Raw genomic sequence first — 21603 nt, 5'->3', positions numbered from 1 at the left:
AAAAGAAACTATTTAATTTATGAAGAAAAAAAACACCTTTACACTCCCATAGTGGTTTTATTACTAAAGAAGAAGAAAAGAGAAAAGACGTAGAAAGGAAATAAAAACAAAAAGTTCTGATGTCTCCCGCATAAAACAAATAAGGCCTCTTGTGTGATATATATATATGTGTGTGTATGTATAAATTTAAGGGGGGTGCAGGATAAAAAAATGAAAAATGTTGGGGATGAAGGGAAGAACAGGAAAATTAAGCGAAACCAAGGGGGGAAAGGAAAGAAACGGAATAAGTTATAATGGATTATAATTACAAGCATAATGAATAGGGTCATTCACTTTCAATACTATAATTATCAAATCAAATCACAGTAAAAATAAAGATGCACTTTGCCGGAGTACCATCTTCGAACCAAGGAACCACAGTGAGCTGCTCGATCAAGAAATGGTATGAGGTGGAAGGGGGGATTTTTGAAGGAATGAAGAAGGGGTTTACAAAATGGACAGCTTTGGCTGATCCTTCTGGGCTCCCTTGTTGCCTTTCTTGCCCTCGCCTGACTTATTGTTGTTGTTGTTATTTTTCGGTCTGCGTGCAACGTTTTCCGAAGAGGTGATCAGGGAAGCGTCGACGCCACGAGATGCCATTGTGAGCATGAGTGTCTTCTGAAGATCAGCCAACTGATCGGCGCTGAGTCCCGATGAAGTGAGTTGGAAGCCAGCCGTGTTGGTGACTGTCTTTGATGCGGCTTTCTTATCTTCTGAAAATAAAAGAATTTTTAATTAAAATTCTATTCTAGAGACATTTTACGCATACCTTTGTGTGTTGGGCTGAGGTTAACACCTGAATCTGCTCCGACGGATGAAGTGATGCTTGACTGACTAGTAGCGTGCTTGATTGGCCCAGCGGCTGGAGGTGGAGAAACCGCCTGCTTCGTTGGAGCTGCTGCTGGCTTTCCGTTGGCAACCGGCTTTGAAGATCCTCCAAGAGCAGCAATTGCTTTGAGAATTGTAGAGGTATCAAATTGTGAAGCGTTTGACTGCTTCAACTCCTTCTCGCGGTCGTTCAATGCGAGTCGGATAGCCTTGAAAGCTGTCGACAACGGATCAGCTGGAGCTGGTGCACTGACTGAAAGGAATTATTATTACAGACGAAAAGAAAGAAGAAAAAGATACGTACCAACTGGTTTAGGTGCAGCAGCTGATTTAGTTACCGAAGAAGAGGCTGGGGCGGCTACAGTTGGAGCTGGAGCCGCTTTAGCAGGCGCTGGAGCACTTTGCGTCGTTTCCGGGGCAGCTGTTTCAGTCTTCTTGCTCTTGTTCTTCTTCTTTTTAGCTGCGGTTACACTGACTCCATCTGATGTGGTCCATCCTCCAAGAATGCTAGAGGCTCCATCTGAAAATTAAAAATAAATTCTAAAAAAAAATCAAATTAAAATGATTTACCTTCCAAGAAAGCAGAAATTGTCTTGCCAACGTCAAGATCGAATGAGTGAAGAACCATAATGATGTCATTATTGGTTACACTATCAACGACTTCACGAACTTTGGCGATTTTCTCCTGCATGATTTTCTTCTCGCTTTCCTTTGGTGCCATTTTTCTGGAAATTTGAAGTAAAGAAACGAGAAAGGACACATCGAAATGTCAAGAAAGATACATAAGAAACAGATTATGAGAAGGTTCGGTAAAACTTTGGGTAAGCGACGTAAAACACCAATCTCCTCGGCTGGTTGGCACGCGTTGCGGTCGCGTAGCGGCCAGGGTGGCACTGAGACGCGCGTTTCGGAGAGCGATAACCTACATAATGGGGAGCGTACTGGGAACAGGGCAAATGGATATTTTATCAATTTATACGAGTACTGATTGACAGGATCATGAGAATGATAACAAGTGGAAAAAGAAATGAGAATCTCGAAGGAAAAGGCCTAAAAGGGAAGGAAGACGTGCCACGAGGAAGACGCATGTAGTTTTGCAGTGGTGTGTACCCGCCGCGAAAGCAAGTACGGTAACACTCGTTGCTGCGTGTGCACTGCTTGGCCTAAAATTTTATCTCCACAGTTCTTTTCTCTTCGTTCTGTGGTTTTTCTGTAGATTTTTGGATATATTTTCTCCTTTTGAGTGATTTTTACTTTCTTTCAAGGTTTTAAAAGCCTATTTTTTCGTTATTGAACGTTATCCACTTGCTGCCCTCTATATAGAATTCTTAATTTATTTCTATTTCAGGGTAAAATGTCGAAGGTTTCCCGCGAGTCTCTTAATGAGGCTATCGCTGAGGTCCTTAAGGGATCCTCGGAAAAGCCACGCAAGTTCCGTGAGACTATCGAGCTCCAGATCGGTCTCAAGAACTACGACCCACAGAAGGACAAGCGTTTCAGCGGATCCATCAGGTAGCTACGACCTGTGAAAACAGGGAGTTGGGACTTTCAAAGCCTAACGGACCCCCACCCAGGGTCTTAAATTTTTGGGGAGGCAATTATTGCCGCTTTGAAATAATGATATGAGCTGGTATAATGTAACCAATCGTGTCATTTGGATTTATTTCTATTGTTCTATTTTCCAGACTGAAGCACATTCCACGCCCAAACATGAAGGTGTGCGTCTTCGGAGACCAGCACCATCTTGACGAGGCTGCCGCCGGAGACATTCCATCGATGAGCGCCGATGACTTGAAGAAGCTTAACAAGCAGAAGAAGCTCATCAAGAAGCTCGCCAAGAGCTACGATGCTTTCATCGCTTCCGAATCCTTGATCAAGCAGATCCCACGTATCCTCGGTCCAGGACTCAACAAGGCCGGAAAATTCCCTTCCGTCGTTACCCACGGAGAATCTCTCCAAAGCAAGAGTGACGAGATCCGCGCCACCGTCAAGTTCCAGATGAAGAAGGTAAACATTATCATTCTTATTGCCCTGTTAATAATTGTATCATTTCAGGTTCTCTGCCTCTCCGTCGCCGTCGGTCACGTTGGACTCACCCAGGAGGAGCTTGTCTCCAACATCTCCCTCTCCATCAACTTCCTCGTCTCGCTCTTGAAGAAGAACTGGCAGAACGTGAGATCGTTGAACATCAAGTCCACCATGGGAAAGCCACAAAGAGTTTATTAATTACTTTGTTATTCAATAAACATTGTTGATTTGATTCTATCTAGTCGTGCATTATTCAAAAGTTACATTGTCTAACAATCGTCTATCGGAAGTTGCTTCAATCTTTCGTTAGAACAAGAACTGGTCTTTCGTCACTTTCAGATGTCGGAGAAAAATGAACACTTCATGGTGAAGTGCAAGGGTCCCCCGAAACAGTTCTTGGCGATCGTTGGTGATACTGATGGAATGGTAAAAAGGAGAATACGAGTTTATTAATAACTCATGAATATCAATTACAGATCAGAAAAAGTTTAGAAGAACGTTCAAAAGCTGTCAAAGAAGAAGCTGATTGTTATTTCATTGAAACATAGTAAGAGATTCGGGGTCAAATAGGATTTAATTATGGATTTTCAGTTATTATTCTGCAAAATATGGCATTAAAACATATGAAACTCTTTCTGAATTGTCAGCAGATTACGAGGCCAACAATGCTCCAATAATGTGCATTTTCTTCGCATTAAAGTCGATGGATCAGCTGGAAGAAGCTAAAACTGTCTCTAATCAAGTTAAAGCCGATACAAAGGTTTTAGTTTTGAAAAAATCAAAAATTAACCGAAAACAGCTTTAAAAATTGCCAATTTTTCTTTTTTTCAAACGAAAATTTGATGAAAAAATTAAATTGCCGGCTTTTCGATTTTCAAAAAAAAAATCGAAAATTCTCTAATTCGAAAAAAAACTCAAAAAATCGATTTTCCAAAAAACAACTTAAAGTATTGGCCATTTTTCTCATTTTTTAGAAGAAACTTTGGTTTTTTCTCATGAAAATAATTTAAAATTGATGAAAAATAGGAAATTTTGAATTTTCTCTTAAAAAAATCTATTAAAATTTGTAAAAAAAAGAGAATATCCATTTTAAAATCAAAATTTTTTAGGTAATCATCGTGGAATCACTGGAACTATGTCCGGATTTTGATGGACTTGAAAAATTTGTTGCCGAAAATGAGTTCGAAGTTGTTTTCCTGAAACCGAATGAGGTAATTTTTTGGAGAAAGTTGGAGAAAAATGCCCCAAATTCCGAAATACCACCGAAAAAAAACCCATGATTTTGGCGATTTTTCAACTAAAATTTGAATTACACCCGCTTAATTTCGACGCAAATTCTTTTTTTTTTGTGTTTTTTCTCTAATTTTTAATAAAGAAAAAGGCACTAAATGTTCAAAAGTTTGAAATAAAATCCGTCATACTCGGTACGATTTTTGAACATTTATGACCTATTTCTTTATTAAAAATTAGAAAAACAACACAAAAAATGAGAATTTCCGTCAAAAAAAAAACCGAAGTGTGCTGTACGATTCTATGGGCGGAGTTTTTTTGGTGAAAAAATCGCGGAAATTAGTTGAAAAATCGGTATTTTTTCAAACTTAATAACATTTTTTAGTTTTGACTTTTTGGTGTCCTGGCATTTGGGACCAGCTTCAGTATTTTGAAAATAAAAACTTTAAAACACGTCTATGGGGCCACAATGACCAAATACCATGATTAAAAAATTCAAAAAAATTTTCTAAATTTTATATGATTTTTTGAAAATTGAAAAAATCTCAGTTTTTCCTAATTCCTATTTGATTTACCGCCAATTGGATTTGTTCGATGGAGCGCGCTTGCACGTTTTTAAATTAATTTATTTTATTTTTTGTTATTTTCCACCGATTTTTAATGTTTTCGGTGTATTTTTGGTGGAATTTTAGAGAAAAAGTCAAAATAAATGCAAATTTTTGATTAAAAAGCAAACAGGCGTAAAAATCAAAAAGTAACGCTTTTAAACGATTTCGAACCTGAATTAATTAATTTCACAGATTTACGCCTGTACGCTTGTTTTTTAATCGAAAATTTGCAATTATTTTGACTTTTTCTCTAAAATTCAAGCAAAAATACACCGAAAACATTGAAAATCGGTGGAAAATAACAAAAAATAAAATAAATAAATTTAAAAACGTGCAAGCGCGCTCCATCGAAAAAATCCAATTGGCGGTAATTCAAATAGGAATTAGGAAAAACTGAGATTTTTTCAAATTTCAAAAAATCATAGAAAATTTAGAAAATTTTTTTGAATTTTTTAATCATGGTATTTGGTCATTGTGGCCCCATAGGCGTGTTTTAAAGCAATTTCCTTGCTGGCGCTACTCCACTTTTAATTATCAGTTATTTAATAGACAATTTTCAATTCAGGATCAACTGGTTGAAGCAGCAGAACAAGCAGAAAAAATTGGAGTCGATCGGCTCATTGAGACCATGGAAGTGTGTAATTGGCCATGGAGAGTTGTAAATGCAATTGGAAAGGTTAAAATACACGACTCTATCGTAATTTCACAAGATTTTGGCATTTTTAAAGGCGCACGGATTCATTCAGATGGGTCTCGACGCGAAAAAAAGTTTATGGCAGTTTTTTTGGACATTTTCGCGGAAAAACCACACTTTTTTAATGAACATTTTTTTCTACAGAATTTCTACAGAAAACGAAAAAATTCATTAAAAATGAAAGGAAAATGAAAGAAGGAAAAAATTCCAAAAAAAAACTACCATAAACTTTTGTTGCTCGTCGAGACCCATCTGAATTAATCCGTGCGCCTTTAAAAATGCCAAAATCGTGTGAAATTTCGATAACCTTCTAAATTCTCAACAAATTTGTCAGACTTTACAGGGTACACTCTCGAATTTCATGGACGATGAAGCAGATCCAACAGAGTATAATATGAATGAAGATGATACGATCTCTGGACCGGCTGCCGGTAAATAATCGGATTGAAAATTTATTTATTTTTTACTTCATTTAAATAATTTATAAATTTTTGATTTTCCTTTTTTTTTAACAAAAAAAATTTCAAAAAAGTTGTTATATAACTAGTTAACTAGGAGTTTCACTAGAAGTCATCAGATTTTTCAATTTTTCCGTGTAAATTGAAAAACTAAACTTTTTTCCTGAATACCGAAATACCGAAAAAAAAATTAGTCCCAAAATTTTAAGCTGTTTTCAGACATATCGAGTTTTTTTAATATCGGAAAAACAAACAAAAAGCCGAAAAATTTAGATTTTCCGGAAAACCAAAAATTTAATTTTTATCAAAAAAATCGCCTTTTTTAGGAAAAAAACCTGAAAATAAACATTTTAAAGAAAATGATGATCAAAATTTATAGCTATTTATCGAAATTGAAAAAAAAAATTCAATTTTTATGTTTGTTTCTCGAAAACCGCAGAAATTCGATTTTTTTTCAGAGAAAAAAAACGAAAAATCCAAATTTAGAAGGAAATTATCAAAAAATTCAACTTTTTTTTTGTTTTTAGTTTGAAAAACCCAAACTTTACTGATGTTTTACCAGAAAAAACCGTAAAATCGAAATATTTTTAGAAAATTTTGCAAATGTTGATGAACCTAATAAAAAATAAAATTTCTCCTGAAAACACGAAAAATAACCAAAATTTAAAGAAATTTTCAGAAATAGCAAGTTTTTTTTTAAATATGGAAAAAGAAAAAAGTCGGAAAATCAACAAAAAAAAGTTTAGAAATTTTTAGTTCGCAACACCCAAAAATTTTCCAATTTTTCCAGAGAAAACCGAAAAATCATAATTTTTATCAAAAAAATTAACAAAAAATTCAATTTATTTGAAAGTTATTTCAAAAATATCGGCAAAATTAAAATGTTTGATTTTCGATTTTTTTGTGAAAAAAAATTATTCCAGACCAATTAATTCGTCACTTTGCTCAATGGATAGATCAAAACCCGGACGCCACAATTCCAGCTCCACAACACGCGGAAAGAGTTAACCTGTCACCAGATTCACCAACAACTACCGAGGGAACAACGAATCAGGATGATGTATCGATTTCTGTTGATATTGATCTCGTTTGTGCAACAAAGAATCTGGGAGAAAATGGTGGATCTTCCGGGGAGAATGAGGTTCGACAAGCATTTTGGAGGCACCACGGAAACGAGAATTGCGAGATTGAAAACCACACCCATTTTTCTGTGCCACTAGAGACAAAAATTTGAATTAATAGACAACGAAGCTTCGGAATAACGGGTGTTATCGAATAGTTTGCGATTTTTTCAGAGAAAAATTTTATCAGAAAATCGAAAAAAAATTTTTAAATCAATTTTTTTGAAAAATATCGAAAAAACGGGAAAAATTATATTTTGAAAAAATTCAAAAAAAATAAACGAATTTTTTTCGATTTTTACAGAAAAATTCAAAAAATTTCGATTTTTTTAAAAATTAATAATTCGGAATTAATAAAAAAGTTACTAACAAAAAAAATTCAATAAAAAAAACAAAATTTAAATCATTTTTTAGAAACATAGATTTTTTAAATGATTTTTTTGAGGAAAACTGAAAAAAAAACCGCCGCAAAAATTTTGCATGTTTGGTCTCGAAACGACAACTTTTCGTAAAATTTAAGGAGTACTGTAGTTTCAAATTTTCTGCGGAATGAATTTAACTTTTTTCAACTTAAAATTAAAGTTATCACACTGGTAAAATAAGAAAAAAAAACAAAATTTCAAAAAAATATTTCTTTGTCTAGAAAAATAAAATATAACAAGAAAACCACGAAAAAAACCGTTAAAAATCCGCGAAATTGAAATTACCGTACTCTTTAAAGGCGCACACATTTTCGCATTTAAGAAAAATTTGTCGTTTCGAGACCCAGGTACCGTATCTTTAGCTCAAAAATTTCAAGATGTCAATTCGCAGAAAACTTCCCGCAGTGCTCCTTTCCGTGGTGCCTCAATATCTCGGACATTCAAAAAATTTGAAACTTTTCCAGAAGAAAGCTGAGAAGTCTACTTGAACGCCGCCGTGTGATATTTCCTTTTTCTAATTTATTTCCATATTTTGCCTTATATTTTCAGTATTTGATAATTTTCCTTCTGCTTTACATGTTCTACTGTTGAAATTGGATGATCGAACCGCACCGCTCAGAAAAAGAGGCGGAGCGTAATTTTGCAATCCTGCGGCGTGGTTTTCCGCCTTTATTTGATTTTTCGATTGAAAATGTTATCCAATTTAAATCTCATAAGATTTCGAAAATATTTAATGCTCGAATCTTATGAGAATTAAATTGGATAACATTTTCAATCGAAAAATCAAAAAAAAAAGGCGAAAAACCGTGCGGCAGCGTTGCAAAATCAAGCCCCGCCTCTTTTTTTTGCAAAAGTCACGGATCGAATTTCAGCAGTATCACCACCATCGCCTCATTTCTTCTTGTATGTAAAAACGCACCGAATTTTTCAACGGAAACAACAATTTCATTGTCAATCGAGCAAAAACTGTACAGAAATATGTATAAATTATGCCTCAGAGAGAGGACGAGTGTGTGTGTGTGTGTGTGTGTGTGTGATACAAAAAAAAACGAGTCAGAAGACGAGGAGACGGAGGAAAACAGAAAATAAAGTGAACCAGTGTGTGCATTTGGGCACGCGCGCAGGCGCGCGAAAAAGAAACCAGAAGTGTATTTTTTAGAAAAACTGGGACGTTGGAGGAGCAGAGGTTTTGTGTGGAGAAAGGGGAAGAACGAATAGATACTGTTGGAATTGAACTATCGATCTGCGCCGCACAGAAAAATAGGCGGAGCTTATTTTTGCAACTCTGCGGCGCAGTTTTTCCCTTTGATTTTTTTTTTCAATTTTTTCGAATGAAAATGCCCAATTTAAGATTGTAAGCATGAAATATTCTCACAATCTTGAACATTTTAATTCGAAAATAACCAACAGAAAAGGAAAAAACCGTGCCGCGCAGAAATAGAGGCGGGGCGTATTTTTGCAACCTTGCGGCGCAGTTTTTCCTGTTAATTTTCTCAAAAAAGTCTCGATTTTACTTATTTTTTCGAATGAAAATGTCCAAATTAAGATTTTGAGTGCATTTTAATTCGAAAAATAGGTAAAGTCTAAACTTTTTCGAAATACCAACAAAAAAGGGGAAAACCGTGCCGCAGGGTTGCAAAATTACGCTCCGCCTTTATTTCTGTACGGCGCTGCTTTCGATCGTTGAATTTCAACAGTATAAAATTAAAATACCCATGATTTGTGTGTGTGTGTGTGTCGAATCGTTCGAGAAAATAGGAAAATATGCGAAAAAAATGAAAAAAAATGAATAAGGGAGAAAAAAGTACAAGAAACAGAAAAATTAGAAGATATTTTTTTATTCAATCATCACCGGGATGTTCGGGGCAGCAATTCTTCCGTTTGAACCAATCATCGATACATCTGAAAAAAATTAAAAAAATTTTTTTTTTTGGAAATTTATTTTTTCAAAATTTAAAATTTTTTGCGAAATTTTTTTTTCAAAATTCAAAATTTTTCAAAAAAAAAAAATTAAAATCCTACTGTTTATGGTAGATACATAGACATGGTAATCGTGCTATTTTGTGTCCAGCTTCGAGGTCTTCCAGACAAATCGAACATTCTCCTTTGTCGTCTTTTAGCACGTCATCTGGAAATTTTTGGAATTATTTAAAAAAAAAATTTTTTCGGAGAAATTGACATTTTTCGCAATTTTCTCGAAAAAAAACAGTGACAACGATGCTCCGATATTACGCATCGCGCGTTGTTTAGCGTTTCCCCAATTTTTTTTTTTAGAAAAAACCGATTTTTCGTGAAAATTTCGAGTTTTCCGCGAAAAATAGCTTTCTTTTTAGACAAAATTTATATTACAGGAACCCAAAAATTCATAGAATGCGTATTGCACAACATATTTGACGCGCAAAATATCTCGTCGCGAAAACTACAGTAATTCTTTAAATGACTACTGTAGCGTCGATTTACGGGACCTCGATTTTCAAAAATATTTTATTTCCGAATTTTGACAGCGAAATTCAATTTTCCTTCGTTTTTTCGTATTGTTTTGTCATTTTGTGAGCTTTCTATTAATATTTTATCTATTAACAGATTATTTAAATTGAAAAACGTTCAATATTGGCGTATTTTTAGATTATTTCCCGTCTATTGTAGGTTTTTTCCAGGCGAAACCCGACAATAGACAAGAAATAATGTAAAAATACGCCAATATTGAACGTTTTTCAATTTAAATAATTTATTAATCAATAAAATTCTGAAAATAATCACAAAGATGACAAAACAATACGAAAAAAACGAAGGAAAGTTGAATATCACTGTCAAAATTCAAAAATAAAATATTTTTGAAAATCGAGCCCGTAAATCGACACTACAGTAGTCATTTAAGAGGATTACTGTAGTTTTCGCTACGAGATATTTTGCGCGTCAAATATGTTGTGTAATACGCAGTCTCAGAATTTTTTGTTCACCGTAATATAAATTTCGTCTAGAAAGATCGAATTTTAGAAAAATTCGACTTAAAAAAAACTTTTGGATAACGCTAAACAACGCGTGATGCGTAATATCGGAGCATCGTTGACTAAAATATTTGAAAATTTCGGTTTTTTGTTAGATTTTCCCTGAAAAAACCAAAAAAAACTGCGAAAACAGCAATTTTTTTGTTGAAATTCTAACCATTATAGGTAATTTTGGGTCTCGTCAGGCACATGACCAGATGAATATCCGCGTCGTCCGATGGTACAACTTTGTGACAAACCGGGCATTTCATATCTGAAAAATTATTTTTTTTGTTGGGGAAAATTATATATTTTACGTGGAGCCAAAATGTCTTATTTCGATTTGATCTTCAAAAAATGCGGAAGTTGAGACGCAGACATCTCATCTCATTTCGCTGACGTCACAATTTTCTGAGAAAAAATTCCCGCATTTTTTGTAGATCAAACTGTAATGAGGCAGTCTGATACCACGTGTATTTTATAAAATGAATGGAATTTCCAAAAATCCTACCCATCATAAAGACAGGAACCGATCGACGGCTATGGTGCCCGTGAAGTCGTCCAGGAGTCGCGTGTAGTCCTCGTGAACGATTCCCATGCGTCGTCGAATGGGAGGGCCCTGCGTCGTCTTCAGAAGCATTCGAATCCGATGATGAGCTCAGAAATCGCGCGTTTCTCATTGTCTGGAATTTTTAAAATATATTTTCGAGTAGGTAGACAGGCGCGGTTTTAGTGCCTGCCTTTCGCCTAAAGCGATAGGTAGGCTTTCGGTCAGGCAGGCGGCAGGCGTTTTTCCGCCTACCTGCATAAATTCGGCTGCTGTCATCACATTTGCACGCTGGGAGGATGAGTGTTGAGAGGATACCTGGGAAATGTTTAAATTTTATACAAAAAATTTTGAAATTTTGAGGTATTAGGTCTCGACACGATAGTTTTTGTTCGTATGCGCCTTTCAAGAGTACTGTAATTTCAAAAAATTCGGAATTTTTTATAGATTTTCAATAAATAAATCTATTTTTATCGAAAAACTACATAAAATCGATGAAAATGGCGCAAGAATAATATTTTAATTCGAAAAATTGAATTTTATCAAAAAATCAGGAAAAAACCGCGCCGCAGGGTTGCAAAACTAAGCTCCGCCTTTTGTTTATCCGAAATTTACATTATTGAAAAGCTGGAAAATTTCTGAATTTTTGAGAAAAATTTGCGAAAAAATTATCATATTTTTTTGTAAAGCACCGCCGCACAGAAAAAGAGGCGGAGCGTAATTTTGCAACCCTGCGGCGCGGTTTTGTTGATTTTTTTTAAATTTGACTTTTTTTTCTCATTTTTTCAACAACCGAAAAATCAAACTTTATTGCAGAAAATCAGTACGGAACGGGCGAAAAAATCAGGAAAAAAAACCGCGCCACAGAGTTACAAAACTAAGCTCCGCCTCTTTTTCTGTGCGGCGCTGTTTTTCAGGGATTTTTAAGCCAAAATAATCGAAAAACGAACCCGAACCTGTGCAGTGTCTACCGAGTTGCTACGAGGTCTTTCTTCGGTGACTGATGACTGTCGACCGCCCATCTCGATCAGCTTTTCTCTCCCCCGGAGAGGTTCTGGAACAAGCGGAAATTTAAGATTTTAAAATTTTCGCCGGAAAATCGATAATTCACTGATTGAGTGTCGAAATTAAAAGCAAGAAATGATAATAAAACACCGAATATCGGAAGGAGAAACATGATGACAAAAACATAGACGGTTTTTGTGTTTATTTACGCCAAAAAAAGTGTGACATTGATAACAGAGAATGGCTTGAAATTCAGAATTTGATGATTGATGATTAAATTTTATACTTAAACTGGTCCCAAACAGGGGAGCCCTTTTTGGGTTTTTTTTGGGCAAAACCGAAAAAAAACATCTTAAAACACTTCAAAATCGATATTTTTTAATTCAGAATGCAATATTTTTAGTACGGTTTACACCCTACAACGGCACGTGGTGTCAGGCTGTCTCATTGCGGTTTGATCTACGAAAAATGCGGGAATATTTTTCCAGAAAAATTGTGACGTCAGCACGCTCTTAACCATGCGAAACGAGATGAGATGTCTGCGTCTCTTTTCCCGCATTTTTCGAAGATCAAAACGAAATGGGACTTTCTGACTCCACGTGCAACGGCAGAAATTGCACTTTTTAGAGCAAATTTGACACCAGAGGTGCGCGGCAATTTTACAAAATTAGACTGTTGGGCATGTTCCCCCGATATTTTTCATTAAAATTTAATAATACAATATAGAAAAATATTTTCTCCATCTGGAAATAATTTTTATTTGACTTGAAACAACCGAAAAAGACTTCAAAAATTGTCCGAAAGTGAAAAATTTTCGAATTCTTTTTCGGTTGTTCCAAGTCAAATAAAAATTATTTCCAGATAGAGAAAATATTTTTCTATATTGTATTATTAAATTTTAATGAAAAATACCGGGGAAACATGCTCAACCGTCTCATTTTGTAGAATTGCCGGTCGACAATTGCCAATTTTCGGTTTTTTTTTTGAAAAAATAACCGAAAAACGGGAAAACCAACAATTTTTAGTTTTTCGGCTTTTTCTTTTCAAAAATGCTGAAATGTCACGAAAAACGAAGAGAAACCGACGGTTTTAGCGATTTTTCAACTAATTTGAATTACCGGTTTTGAAATCTAAACTCCGCCCATAAAACCGTGCCGCACTTCAATTTCGACGGAAATTCTTATTTTTTGAGTTAAAAAACATTTTAATGCAAAAAAGGCCATAAATATTCGAAAATTTTATTGAACATTATTTATGCCCATTTTTTCATTAAAAAATTAGAGAAAACCCCGAAAAATAATAATTTCTGTCAAAAAATTTAAAAAAAAGTGCGGCACGGTTTTATGGGCGGAGTTTAGATACTAAATCGCGGGAATTCAAATTATTTAAAAAATCGCCAAAATCATCGGTTTTTTTTTTCAAAGTTAACGAAATTTCTTCTTTTTTTTTTTTGAAAATCTGTTGATTTTTCTCGATTTTTTATTAATATTTGATAAGAAACACAGTTTTTCAAGCATTTTTCAGCAAAAAATCGATTTTGAAGCCAATTTTCAAGTTTTAGCGAATTTCTTTTGGCCAAAAGCCAAAAGAAATTCGCTGAAAATTCAAAAATACTTTTTTGTAATTTTTTGAGGGAAATTGCCTGAAAATGGGGAAAAATGGGGGAAAACTGATGTTTTTTAAATGAAAAACTACAGAGAAAACTACAGAAATAATTGGCTCTTTTTTTTTAATTTTTGCTAAAAAAAATTGAAAAAAAATCATGAGAAATTCCGATTTTTTCGGAAAAATTAATGTTTTTTTTGGCAGAATAATTACCAAGACGGTGTTTTGCACAGATTACGCCGAAAAATTGACTCAAAATAGACCACAATGACCGAACTTAACTCTAAAAAATTATAAAATTATTTTATGATTCTTCCAATTTTTTAATGTAAAACTTAAGAAAAAAAGCTAAAATACACACTTTCTTTTAGTTTGAATTTTTCTACCAAAAAAAAAATTTTTTTAAATTTTTTTTAAATGTAAAAATAAGTAAAAAGAGCTAATTTTTCAGTAAAAAATGTAACCAGCTAAGTGAAAAAAAAACACAGGGAAATTACATTTTTCATTAACAAGAGGTCACAGTTATATTAGTGGAAAGGGGATTAATGAATGAAGGTCTCATCTCTCTGTAACGGGGAAAGACGACACTAAATATAATGGGGAATTGGGTGACGCAGGGCAAAATTCTCGTTCTTTTTTTTCTTTTCAAATGATGATGATGGGGGTCATGCACAAAACGGGACTGCTGCTGCTGCTGCTGTGTGGCTGCCTTCCCGAGGTGTTCATTGATTCGGCGCCCGGCGACGAGAGACACGGAGGGCGCAGAGAAATTAAGAGGTGGAGATAGTGCGAGACGAGGTGGAGACGCAGACACGTGGAGACGGTCACGGGGGTCGCGGGGCACCGGAGAATGGACACGGACACGGATGGAGCATTGAATTGATGACAGATGAGAGAGAGAGAGAGAGAGAGAGAGAGAGAGAGAGAGAGAGAGAGAGATAGATGCCTGGGGCTGGAAGAGGTGGAAAATGGAAAATTGGAGGTGAAGGTAAGGCAGGCCTGCCGGTTTTTCTATAAAAAACCTAAAAATAAAAAAATTTTCAATTTTTCGTTTTTTTAAGTTGGGCTCAAAAAACCAAAAAAATAAAAAAAAGTCGATTTTGGAGTTTTTTTTCGGTTTTTAATTATTTTTTTTTCCAAAAAATCAAAAATGCAAAAAAAATCTGATTTTTTGCGTTTCCCGGCACAAGGGTGTGGGTTTTTCGATTTTTTAATAAATTCGAAAAACAAAATTTTTTGATTAAATTTAATTTTTTAAATTTCAGTTTTTTGTTTTTTTTTTCAATTTTTTGAAAAAAAAAATTCGATTTTTCGAAATTAGGAAATTTTGAATAATATTTAAAGGCGGAGGTGAAGGTAAGGCAGGCCTGCCGGTTTTTTTTAAACCTAAAAATAAAAAATTCAAATTTTTCGTTTTTTTAGTTCGGCTCAAAAAACCGAAAAAATGAGAAAAAAAAAATCGATTTTGGAGTGTTTTTTTTTCGGTTTTTAATTATTTTCATTTCCAAAAAAATCAAAAAATGTACACTGATTCCGAATATAACTGTTAAAATATTTATAGAATTTTTGAAAAAAAATTTTTTAGAAATTAATTTTTTTCCAATTTTGCAACAAAAAATTAGAATTTCCTGGATGATTTTCTTATAAAATCGAAAAACTAAAATTTTTTAATTAAAATTTTTTTAAATTTCAGTTTCTTAGTCATTTTTTTTCGATTTTTCGCAAAAAAATTCTGATTTTTTGAAAAATGGCAATAATTTTGGACATTTTTCTTCTTTTTAGACAAAAACTTGGTAAAAAATTGCATTCTATGGCTTATTTTCAATTTTTTTGAAAATCTTATTTCTCACATTTTCAGACATATTTTAATCTGCCAAAACTCTGAAATTGCCAGGAAAATCGATAATTTAGCATTAAATCAATATTTTTAATGGAAAAATGTCTGAAAACCAATGATTTTAGCCAGAAAACGGGAATTCAAAAATAATGTGGTCCTTTCTATATTTTTTTTGTTGTAAAATTGAAAAAAAAATATCAAAAAATTTAATTTTTTCGGGAAAATTATGTTTTTTGGCAGAAAAATTCAAGCTCTTTAGTTTTTTCAAAAAAAAAAAACTGAAAAATAATTGTTGGAATTTTTTTTTCAATTTTCCCTGAAAAAACTCGAAAAATCAAAAAACGAAAAAATTTTCGATTGAATTAAAAAAAAATCTTATTTCACACATTGTCAGACATTTTTCGGTGCATAAAACTGCCTAACTCGTAAGAAATCTGCCAAAACTCTGAAATTTCGCGGAAATTCGATAATTTATCTTTAAATCGAATTTTTGCACCAAAAAATCATGAAAAACTTAGAAGATTTTTCGATTTTTTCGGGAAATTTCAATTTTTTTTGGCAGAAAAATTCAAACTAAAAAAAGTGTGCAATTTTTTCGGGGAAAATCGAAAATTTTTCGATTTTTCAGACAAAAATACTGAAAAATTTCAGATTTTCGACTTTCGCTTAAAAATCGAAAAATCGACACCTTGGTGGCCAAAAACGACGCCATTTTTGCAGTTTTTCTCAGTTTTTGCATCCAATTTAAAACCGGCCAAAAACCAGTCATTTCCCATTTTTACGCTCTGATAATTCCATCGACGTGTTTAATATGCATATCCGGGCGGATATATCGCATAATTTCCAATATTCTGACGAAAAACGGGGGAAAACATATCGATAAAGCTAAAGTGCAAGAATTTTCGAGCGATGAATTCTTAAATAAATGGGGAAAAAGTGTCAAAAAACGTCCGGCTCGTCATATGTCATGCATAGAAAATTGCAGAAAGCCAGGATGACGAGGGAAAGTTTTTTTTTGGGTTTTTTTTGGAGGGACCAGGGAAAATTAAAAAATTATTATCATTTTTCTACTGAATAAATATATATTTTCTGCATCAAAGGAATCAATTTCAAATCAAATGACTGACGGAACGGAGAATTTAGAGATGAAAAGAGTAAAACAAGACCAGCAGCAAATCACGCGGAGACGAAAACGAAAACAAACTGTTTTCATATGATATTTGATCGATTTGAATTTTGATTTCTTTTGCAAAATTTAGTGGAAATGAGAAATACAAGAAAAACCCGGAAAATCGCTAAAATATCGCTGGAAAATGTAAAAAATTAATAAAAAATCAATAAAAACCAATACCGTAACCTTAAAGGCGCATAGCTAGTTTTTGTTTTCAAATCGTTGTTCGCGTCGAAACCACTCTCGCGGATAAATGCACCTCCCTTTAAAAAATTAATTTAATTTTTGCTCAAAACTTGGATTTCTTTTGTGATTTTCTTCGTTTTTGCTAAATTTTCGAGCAAATATCGAATTAAAATATTAAAAAATCCAGAAAAACTGAAGAAATTCGCCTGAAGAAACCAATTTAGCAGAGAGCTCAACAGAAAAAATGGGGGAATAGTCATAAAAGTTGTACTTGAGGGAAAAAGAATGAGAAAAAGTGCGAAGTCGTCAAGAATCTCAAGTACTTGACAGAAGCCGTCCCGAAACTTTAAAGTACTGCAAATTTTTTTAGAGTTCAATTTTCTCAAAAAAAAAATTTTTCGGCGAATTTTTCTCCTAAAATACTGAAATATTCAAGAGAATCTTTTCTTCTCCCTCCAGCACAAAGATTTGTTTATGAGGAAGAAGGGAACAACGACAGCACCTGGCGCTTCACTATTTCTCTCTAAATCTCTTCGTCTCAGACATTCTCGAACTTTGCAACTCGATGGAGCCGACGAGAGAGTGTTTGATTTGTGGAGAGTTCAGAGAGAAGGCAGTTATTTACAACATTTATACGCTCAGGTTACGAAAAGTTTGAGTTTTGGAAAGTTTTGAGAAAATCGATTAAGTTTGATTTTGTGGAAGAATGGATTAGTGTAGATTTACGCAGCACCGTGTACTCCACCAGGAGAAGTTTTTTGGTAATAACAGATTCTTGGTTCTGGATCGCCAAATTATCGGTATTCCGATTTGCCGGAAATTTTCATTTTTTGCAATTTGCCGGTTTGCCGAATTTCCGCAAAGTTCAATTCCAACAATTTTCCGATTTTCTGGCATATTGGGCAAATAGGCAATTTGCCGGTTTGCTTATTTGCCGGAATTTCTCAATTCCGGCAATTTGCCGGTTTGCCGGAAATTTTGAATTCCGGCAAATTTCCGGTTTGCCGATTTGCCGGAAATTTCAATTTCGACAATTTGCCGATTTGCCGATTGGCCGGAAATTTTCGATTCCAGAAATTTGCCGGTTTGCCGGAAATTTTCAATTCTGGCTATTTGCCGATTTGCCGGAATTTTCAATTCTGACAATTTGCCGATTTGCCGGAAATTCTCAATTCCGGCAATTTGCCGATTTGCCAGAAATTTCCATTCCAGCCATTTGCCGATTTGCCGGAAAATTTGAATTCCGGCACTTTGCCGATTTGTCGGAAATTTTCAATTTGGCGATTTCCCTATTTGCCGGAATTTTTCAAGTCCGGCAATTCGCCAGTTTGCTGATGTGCCGGAAATTTTCAATTTTCAAAAGATGCAAGTTAAAAATTAATTTTAAAAACCGGAAAAAAATCCCAAAAAACACTTTTTCTCTCCACCCAGAGTAAACGAGCTGCGTAAATCGGCACGAGGCCATATCAGTATTTCGAAAAAAAAATCATGGGATTTTCGCTGCGAAACAACGACACTCCAATCTCCCGCTCCCCAAGATTGTATGCACCTTTAAAATCGTGGCGGGACCCAACGCTTTGATCCCTGACCTCTTAACGATCGGCAGAACATCAAAAACCATAAATATTTTTCAAAAAACTGCTCCAATTTTTTCGCACCAACTTTTGTAATCTTCAACAACTTCCAACGAAACAACAATGTGTCACACAAAAATACAAAGAAAACAAACAACTTGTAATAAGACATTTTGAACTCGGCAAACACACAGGGAGCCAAGTCAAAATTGAAAATAGACCGGGGTAGAACACGGGCGGAGCCAAAGTAAGTCATCAGACCGCAAAGGTAAATATTGGCGACGACGGCGGATATTAAAAGTGTGCCCAGCTCTCCCTGAGCATTCGGCATTTTTGATTGAAACCATGACTGTTGTCAACGTTGATACTAAAACTGGATATATTGAAACTGATAATGACCGTCTTATTATGGTCATTTTGCTCATTTTCTTGCCGGTAAGCCATTATGAGTAGGATGACGTCACGCGTGGCCTAGAAAACCCTGCGGACTTTCCGTGGTCGCTGTAACTAAACAAAAAGTGGCGTCACGGATGTCTCGGTCTAGGTGCTCACGGCCCGGCAAGTGGTACATTCATGCAAATGCGCTCTACTGATAATTTGAGTTTTGCCAGGTTTGGGCGCGTTTTAAGGAAAAAAGCTTTGGCCCAAAAAATTCAGAGTTTATTTTCGGACATTTTTAAATGCATCACGAAAATCTTGGACCATCCGTTTTTGAGAAAAAACGTGCCCAAACGTTCAGGTATACGGTAGACAAATTGCGTGCAGGCACCACTTCTCGGGCCGTGATTCTAAGTAGAGTTGGGTGACGTCACGCGTGGCCTAGAAAACAAAAGAAAGCGCAAAATATCTCATAACGAAAACTACAGTAATTCTTTAAAGGACTACTGTAAGTCGATTTACGGGATCTCGGTTTATCCACGGAATACTAAAATTAAGCAAAAATGAGAATTAAATACGAGGAAACGAAGGAAAACATTTTAAAAATCAAGCCCGAAAATTGACCTACAGTGGTTACTTAAAGAATTACTGTAGTTTTCGCTACGAGATATTTGCGCGTCAAATATGTTGTGCAATACGCATTCTTAGGGTTTTGTGTTACCACAATATGTACCTTCTTCCAAAAAAACACATAAAAACAAAAAAAATTTAAAACAGTTACCATAACATTTTTGAAAAACTATTTTTTTCTGTCTTTTTTTGTCCGAAAAAACCAAAAAACCCAAAAAATAAAAAAAAAACAACAAAAACGACAGTCCTGGTTATGACATCACAATTTACCTGAAAACTTCTATGACGTCACAGATGGCCTAGAAATCTCCACGGCCGCGTACACAACGCTCACAGGAAGAGAAGTGACGTCATATTCGGACTAGAAAATAATTTCCAATCAATAATTTTGCAGCCTCTGGCGGTATTCTTCAAATCGCGTGGATGTACAAGCCAAGTATGCCTCAATATTCTTCTCTACATCTTCCTAATCATTCCGGCATACTGTCACGCCACGTGGTATTGCTTCATTCGTGGAAGAGAACATGAAGTACGTGCGGAGCTCTCTCGCCGAATTTAACGATTTTTAATAAAGAAATTTATTTTTAAAAAACTTGATGTCTATTAATGTTGTAAATTAAACTGTAAATTTTTGATAAATTTTTTTGTTTTTAAAAATTTTTTTTTCAAAATTTCAGAATCTCCGGGACTGAATTCAAACTACAGACAATGAGCAAATATTTTTCAGACTTTCAAAAAATTCGGCAAATCGGCAACTTGCCGGTTTACCGGTGTGCCGGAAATATTAAATACCCGCAAATTGCCGGTTTGCCGATTTGCCGGGAATTTTCATTTTTTGCAATTGGCCGAATTGCCGATTTGCCGGAAATTTTCATTTTTCGCAATTTGCCGGTTTGCCGATTTGCCGGGAATTTTCATTTTTTGCAATTGGCCGGATTGCCGATTTGCCGGAAATTTTCATTTTTCGCAATTTGCCGGATTGCCGATTTACCGGAAATTTTCAATTCCGGCAATTTGCTAATTTGTTTAAGTTAGGTATTTAGGTAGGCAAGGGGTTAGGCTTAGGCTTAGGCAGGCTTAGGCTTACGCTTAAGCCTGTTTCACTGGTTTTTTTTGAAAATTGGGTGCAATTAAAATCAAAATGAAAAGTCGAACAATTCTCAATTTTTGTGTAATTAATTGGTAATTTCTTCCCTGTGTTTTTCACAATAAAAGCAGTTTTAAATGCTAATTCCCCACTTAATCGAACAAAATTTAATTCAAAATTACAAAAAATTGTTGATTTTTCATCAAACGGGCGGTCATTTTCCACGAGTGAGAGACGGAGGCGAACACAAAATGTTCAGTTGTTTGTGTTTTGTGTGTGTGTAACAGGAAAACGAAGAAGAAGGGCGGCCCTGACGACGGGGAGGGCATTTGATAACGGAAAAAGGGCCACGGGCGGTCACTTTGAACGTCATTTTTGCATTTTTCCATTCTCTTCGATTATGTCACGTTCTTGGTATTTGTTCTTTGGTTTGGCTTGGAGTGATTTCTTGATTTTATTTTAGTTTTAGGCTGATTTTCAGCGGAAAAAGATGGGAATTTTTATTTCTCGATTGGCAATTTTTTTGGCATTGTTTCGGCAATTTTTTGACAATTTTGGCAATTTTTTTTGGCAATTTTTTGGGTTATGTTTGGCAGTTTTTTGACAATTTTGGCAATTTGCAATTGACAATATTTTTTCGGCAATTTCTTTGGCAATTTTTTTGACAATTTTTTGGCAATTTTTTTGGCTTATTTTTTGGCAATTTTTAGAAATTTTTAGACATTTTTTTGCCAAGTTTGGGAAATTGCAGTTGGCAACGTTTTGATAATTTTGGCCATTTTTTTTAACTCTTTCTTGCTTTGGAAACTTTCGGAAATTGGCAATTTTTTGAGCAAATTTTTAATTCTTGCTTTGGCAATTGGCAATTGCCAATTTTTTTGAAAATTTTAAAGCAATTTTCGGCAATTTTTAAACAATTTTTAGGCAATTTTTGGCAAATTTTGGCATTTTTTGGCAACTTTTTGCAATTTTTAGCTTTTTTTTAGCAGTTTTTTGGCAATTTTTAGCCATTTTTAACTCTTGCTTTGGAAGTTAGTAATTGCCAATTATTTGGCAATTAAAAAAAAATTTTTTTTGTACGTTTGAAATACGAAAAATATTTTTGGAACGCTTCACGAATTTGCGTGTCATCCTTGCGCAGGGATTTGCTTGCGATTTTTGAACATTT

The 21603-nt window shown here is 34.6% G+C and overlaps 5 protein-coding genes and 3 non-coding genes across 21 annotated transcripts; 6 read left to right on the top strand and 2 right to left on the bottom strand.

Annotated features, from left to right (window-relative positions):
• Positions 1-37: 37 nt before the first annotated feature.
• On the bottom strand, positions 38-1592 carry Y71F9AL.9 (CUE domain-containing protein). Its single transcript, NM_001381536.2, has 4 exons — positions 1438-1592; positions 1172-1387; positions 809-1120; positions 38-752 (listed from the first exon to the last, which is right to left on the bottom strand). Exons 1-4 carry the CDS (start codon positions 1586-1588, stop codon positions 487-489), a joined length of 945 nt encoding a protein of 314 aa, NP_001368006.1. The 5' UTR covers positions 1589-1592; the 3' UTR covers positions 38-486.
• An 88-nt stretch (positions 1593-1680) lies between these two features.
• Positions 1681-1826, top strand: Y71F9AL.20. The gene has a single exon (NR_050013.1). It is a non-coding gene; the product is annotated as an Unclassified non-coding RNA Y71F9AL.20 (non-coding RNA).
• A 143-nt stretch (positions 1827-1969) lies between these two features.
• On the top strand, positions 1970-2187 carry Y71F9AL.19. The gene has a single exon (NR_050012.1). It is a non-coding gene; the product is annotated as an Unclassified non-coding RNA Y71F9AL.19 (non-coding RNA).
• A 28-nt stretch (positions 2188-2215) lies between these two features.
• rpl-10a (Large ribosomal subunit protein uL1) lies at positions 2216-3126 on the top strand. 3 transcript variants are annotated; one of them, NM_058660.6, is made up of 3 exons: positions 2216-2379; positions 2553-2874; positions 2923-3126. In NM_058660.6, exons 1-3 carry the CDS (start codon positions 2222-2224, stop codon positions 3091-3093), a joined length of 651 nt encoding a protein of 216 aa, NP_491061.1. In that variant the 5' UTR covers positions 2216-2221; the 3' UTR covers positions 3094-3126. The 3 variants fall into 3 exon arrangements, 1 of the variants encoding a protein (NP_491061.1); NR_002354.1 differs by lacking the exon at positions 2216-2379 and adding an exon at positions 2485-2504 and having other exon boundaries at positions 2923-3093; NR_002353.1 differs by lacking the exon at positions 2216-2379 and adding an exon at positions 2490-2497 and having other exon boundaries at positions 2923-3093.
• A 102-nt stretch (positions 3127-3228) lies between these two features.
• On the top strand, positions 3229-8383 carry Y71F9AL.12 (the record flags this gene model as incomplete). Of its 8 annotated transcripts, none has more annotated exons than NM_001373761.4 (8): positions 3229-3321; positions 3372-3442; positions 3487-3655; positions 4005-4106; positions 5299-5409; positions 5762-5858; positions 6809-7026; positions 7893-8381. In NM_001373761.4, the coding sequence occupies 8 exons, from the start codon at positions 3235-3237 to the stop codon at positions 7914-7916; spliced, it is 879 nt and encodes a 292-aa protein (NP_001360592.1). The 8 variants fall into 8 exon arrangements, with proteins under 8 accessions (NP_001360592.1, NP_491060.3, NP_001360595.1 ...); NM_058659.6 differs by having other exon boundaries at positions 3235-3321; positions 5771-5858; positions 7893-8383; NM_001373762.3 differs by having other exon boundaries at positions 3235-3321; positions 5299-5430; positions 5771-5858; positions 7893-7916.
• On the bottom strand, positions 8352-12018 carry Y71F9AL.10 (E3 ubiquitin-protein ligase ZNRF1; the record flags this gene model as incomplete). Of its 5 annotated transcripts, none has more annotated exons than NM_001373752.1 (6): positions 8352-9330; positions 9451-9556; positions 10594-10689; positions 10927-11098; positions 11218-11280; positions 11919-12018. In NM_001373752.1, the coding sequence occupies 6 exons, from the start codon at positions 11982-11984 to the stop codon at positions 9270-9272; spliced, it is 564 nt and encodes a 187-aa protein (NP_001360589.1). The 5 variants fall into 5 exon arrangements, with proteins under 5 accessions (NP_001360589.1, NP_001360588.1, NP_001360590.1 ...); NM_058658.10 differs by having other exon boundaries at positions 8354-9330; positions 11913-12016; NM_001373751.2 differs by lacking the exon at positions 11218-11280 and having other exon boundaries at positions 11913-12018.
• A 2444-nt stretch (positions 12019-14462) lies between these two features.
• Positions 14463-14513, top strand: Y71F9AL.21. The gene has a single exon (NR_050011.1). It is a non-coding gene; the product is annotated as an Unclassified non-coding RNA Y71F9AL.21 (non-coding RNA).
• A 4097-nt stretch (positions 14514-18610) lies between these two features.
• On the top strand, positions 18611-20003 carry W10C8.6 (Plasma membrane proteolipid 3). The gene is made up of 2 exons (NM_001026504.3): positions 18611-18775; positions 19743-20003. The coding sequence occupies exons 1-2, from the start codon at positions 18686-18688 to the stop codon at positions 19905-19907; spliced, it is 255 nt and encodes an 84-aa protein (NP_001021675.1). The 5' UTR covers positions 18611-18685; the 3' UTR covers positions 19908-20003.
• Positions 20004-21603: the final 1600 nt, after the last annotated feature.

The sequence above is a fragment of the Caenorhabditis elegans genome, chromosome I (assembly GCF_000002985.6).
Source record: "Caenorhabditis elegans chromosome I".
Classification (NCBI taxonomy): Eukaryota; Metazoa; Nematoda; class Chromadorea; order Rhabditida; family Rhabditidae; genus Caenorhabditis; species Caenorhabditis elegans.
The sequence above is the reverse complement of the archived record's forward strand: the minus strand, read 5'-3'. Positions and strand labels throughout refer to the sequence as shown.

Bases quoted from the DNA above. Each gene is read 5' to 3' on its own strand.
- W10C8.6 (NM_001026504.3), top strand. From the start codon at position 18,686: ATGACTGTTGTCAACGTTGATACTAAAACTGGATATATTGAAACTGAT. The intron at 18,776-19,742 runs GTAAGCCATTAT...ATAATTTTGCAG, and splicing joins TTTTGCTCATTTTCTTGCCG to CCTCTGGCGGTATTCTTCAA.
- Y71F9AL.9 (NM_001381536.2), bottom strand. From the start codon at position 1,588: ATGGCACCAAAGGAAAGCGAGAAGAAAATCATGCAGGAGAAAATCGCC. The intron at 1,121-1,171 runs GTACGTATCTTT...AATTCCTTTCAG, and splicing joins TGCTGCACCTAAACCAGTTG to TCAGTGCACCAGCTCCAGCT. The intron at 753-808 runs GTATGCGTAAAA...TTTTATTTTCAG, and splicing joins CCTCAGCCCAACACACAAAG to AAGATAAGAAAGCCGCATCA.
- rpl-10a (NM_058660.6), top strand. From the start codon at position 2,222: ATGTCGAAGGTTTCCCGCGAGTCTCTTAATGAGGCTATCGCTGAGGTC. The intron at 2,380-2,552 runs GTAGCTACGACC...TCTATTTTCCAG, and splicing joins CGTTTCAGCGGATCCATCAG to ACTGAAGCACATTCCACGCC. The intron at 2,875-2,922 runs GTAAACATTATC...GTATCATTTCAG, and splicing joins TCAAGTTCCAGATGAAGAAG to GTTCTCTGCCTCTCCGTCGC.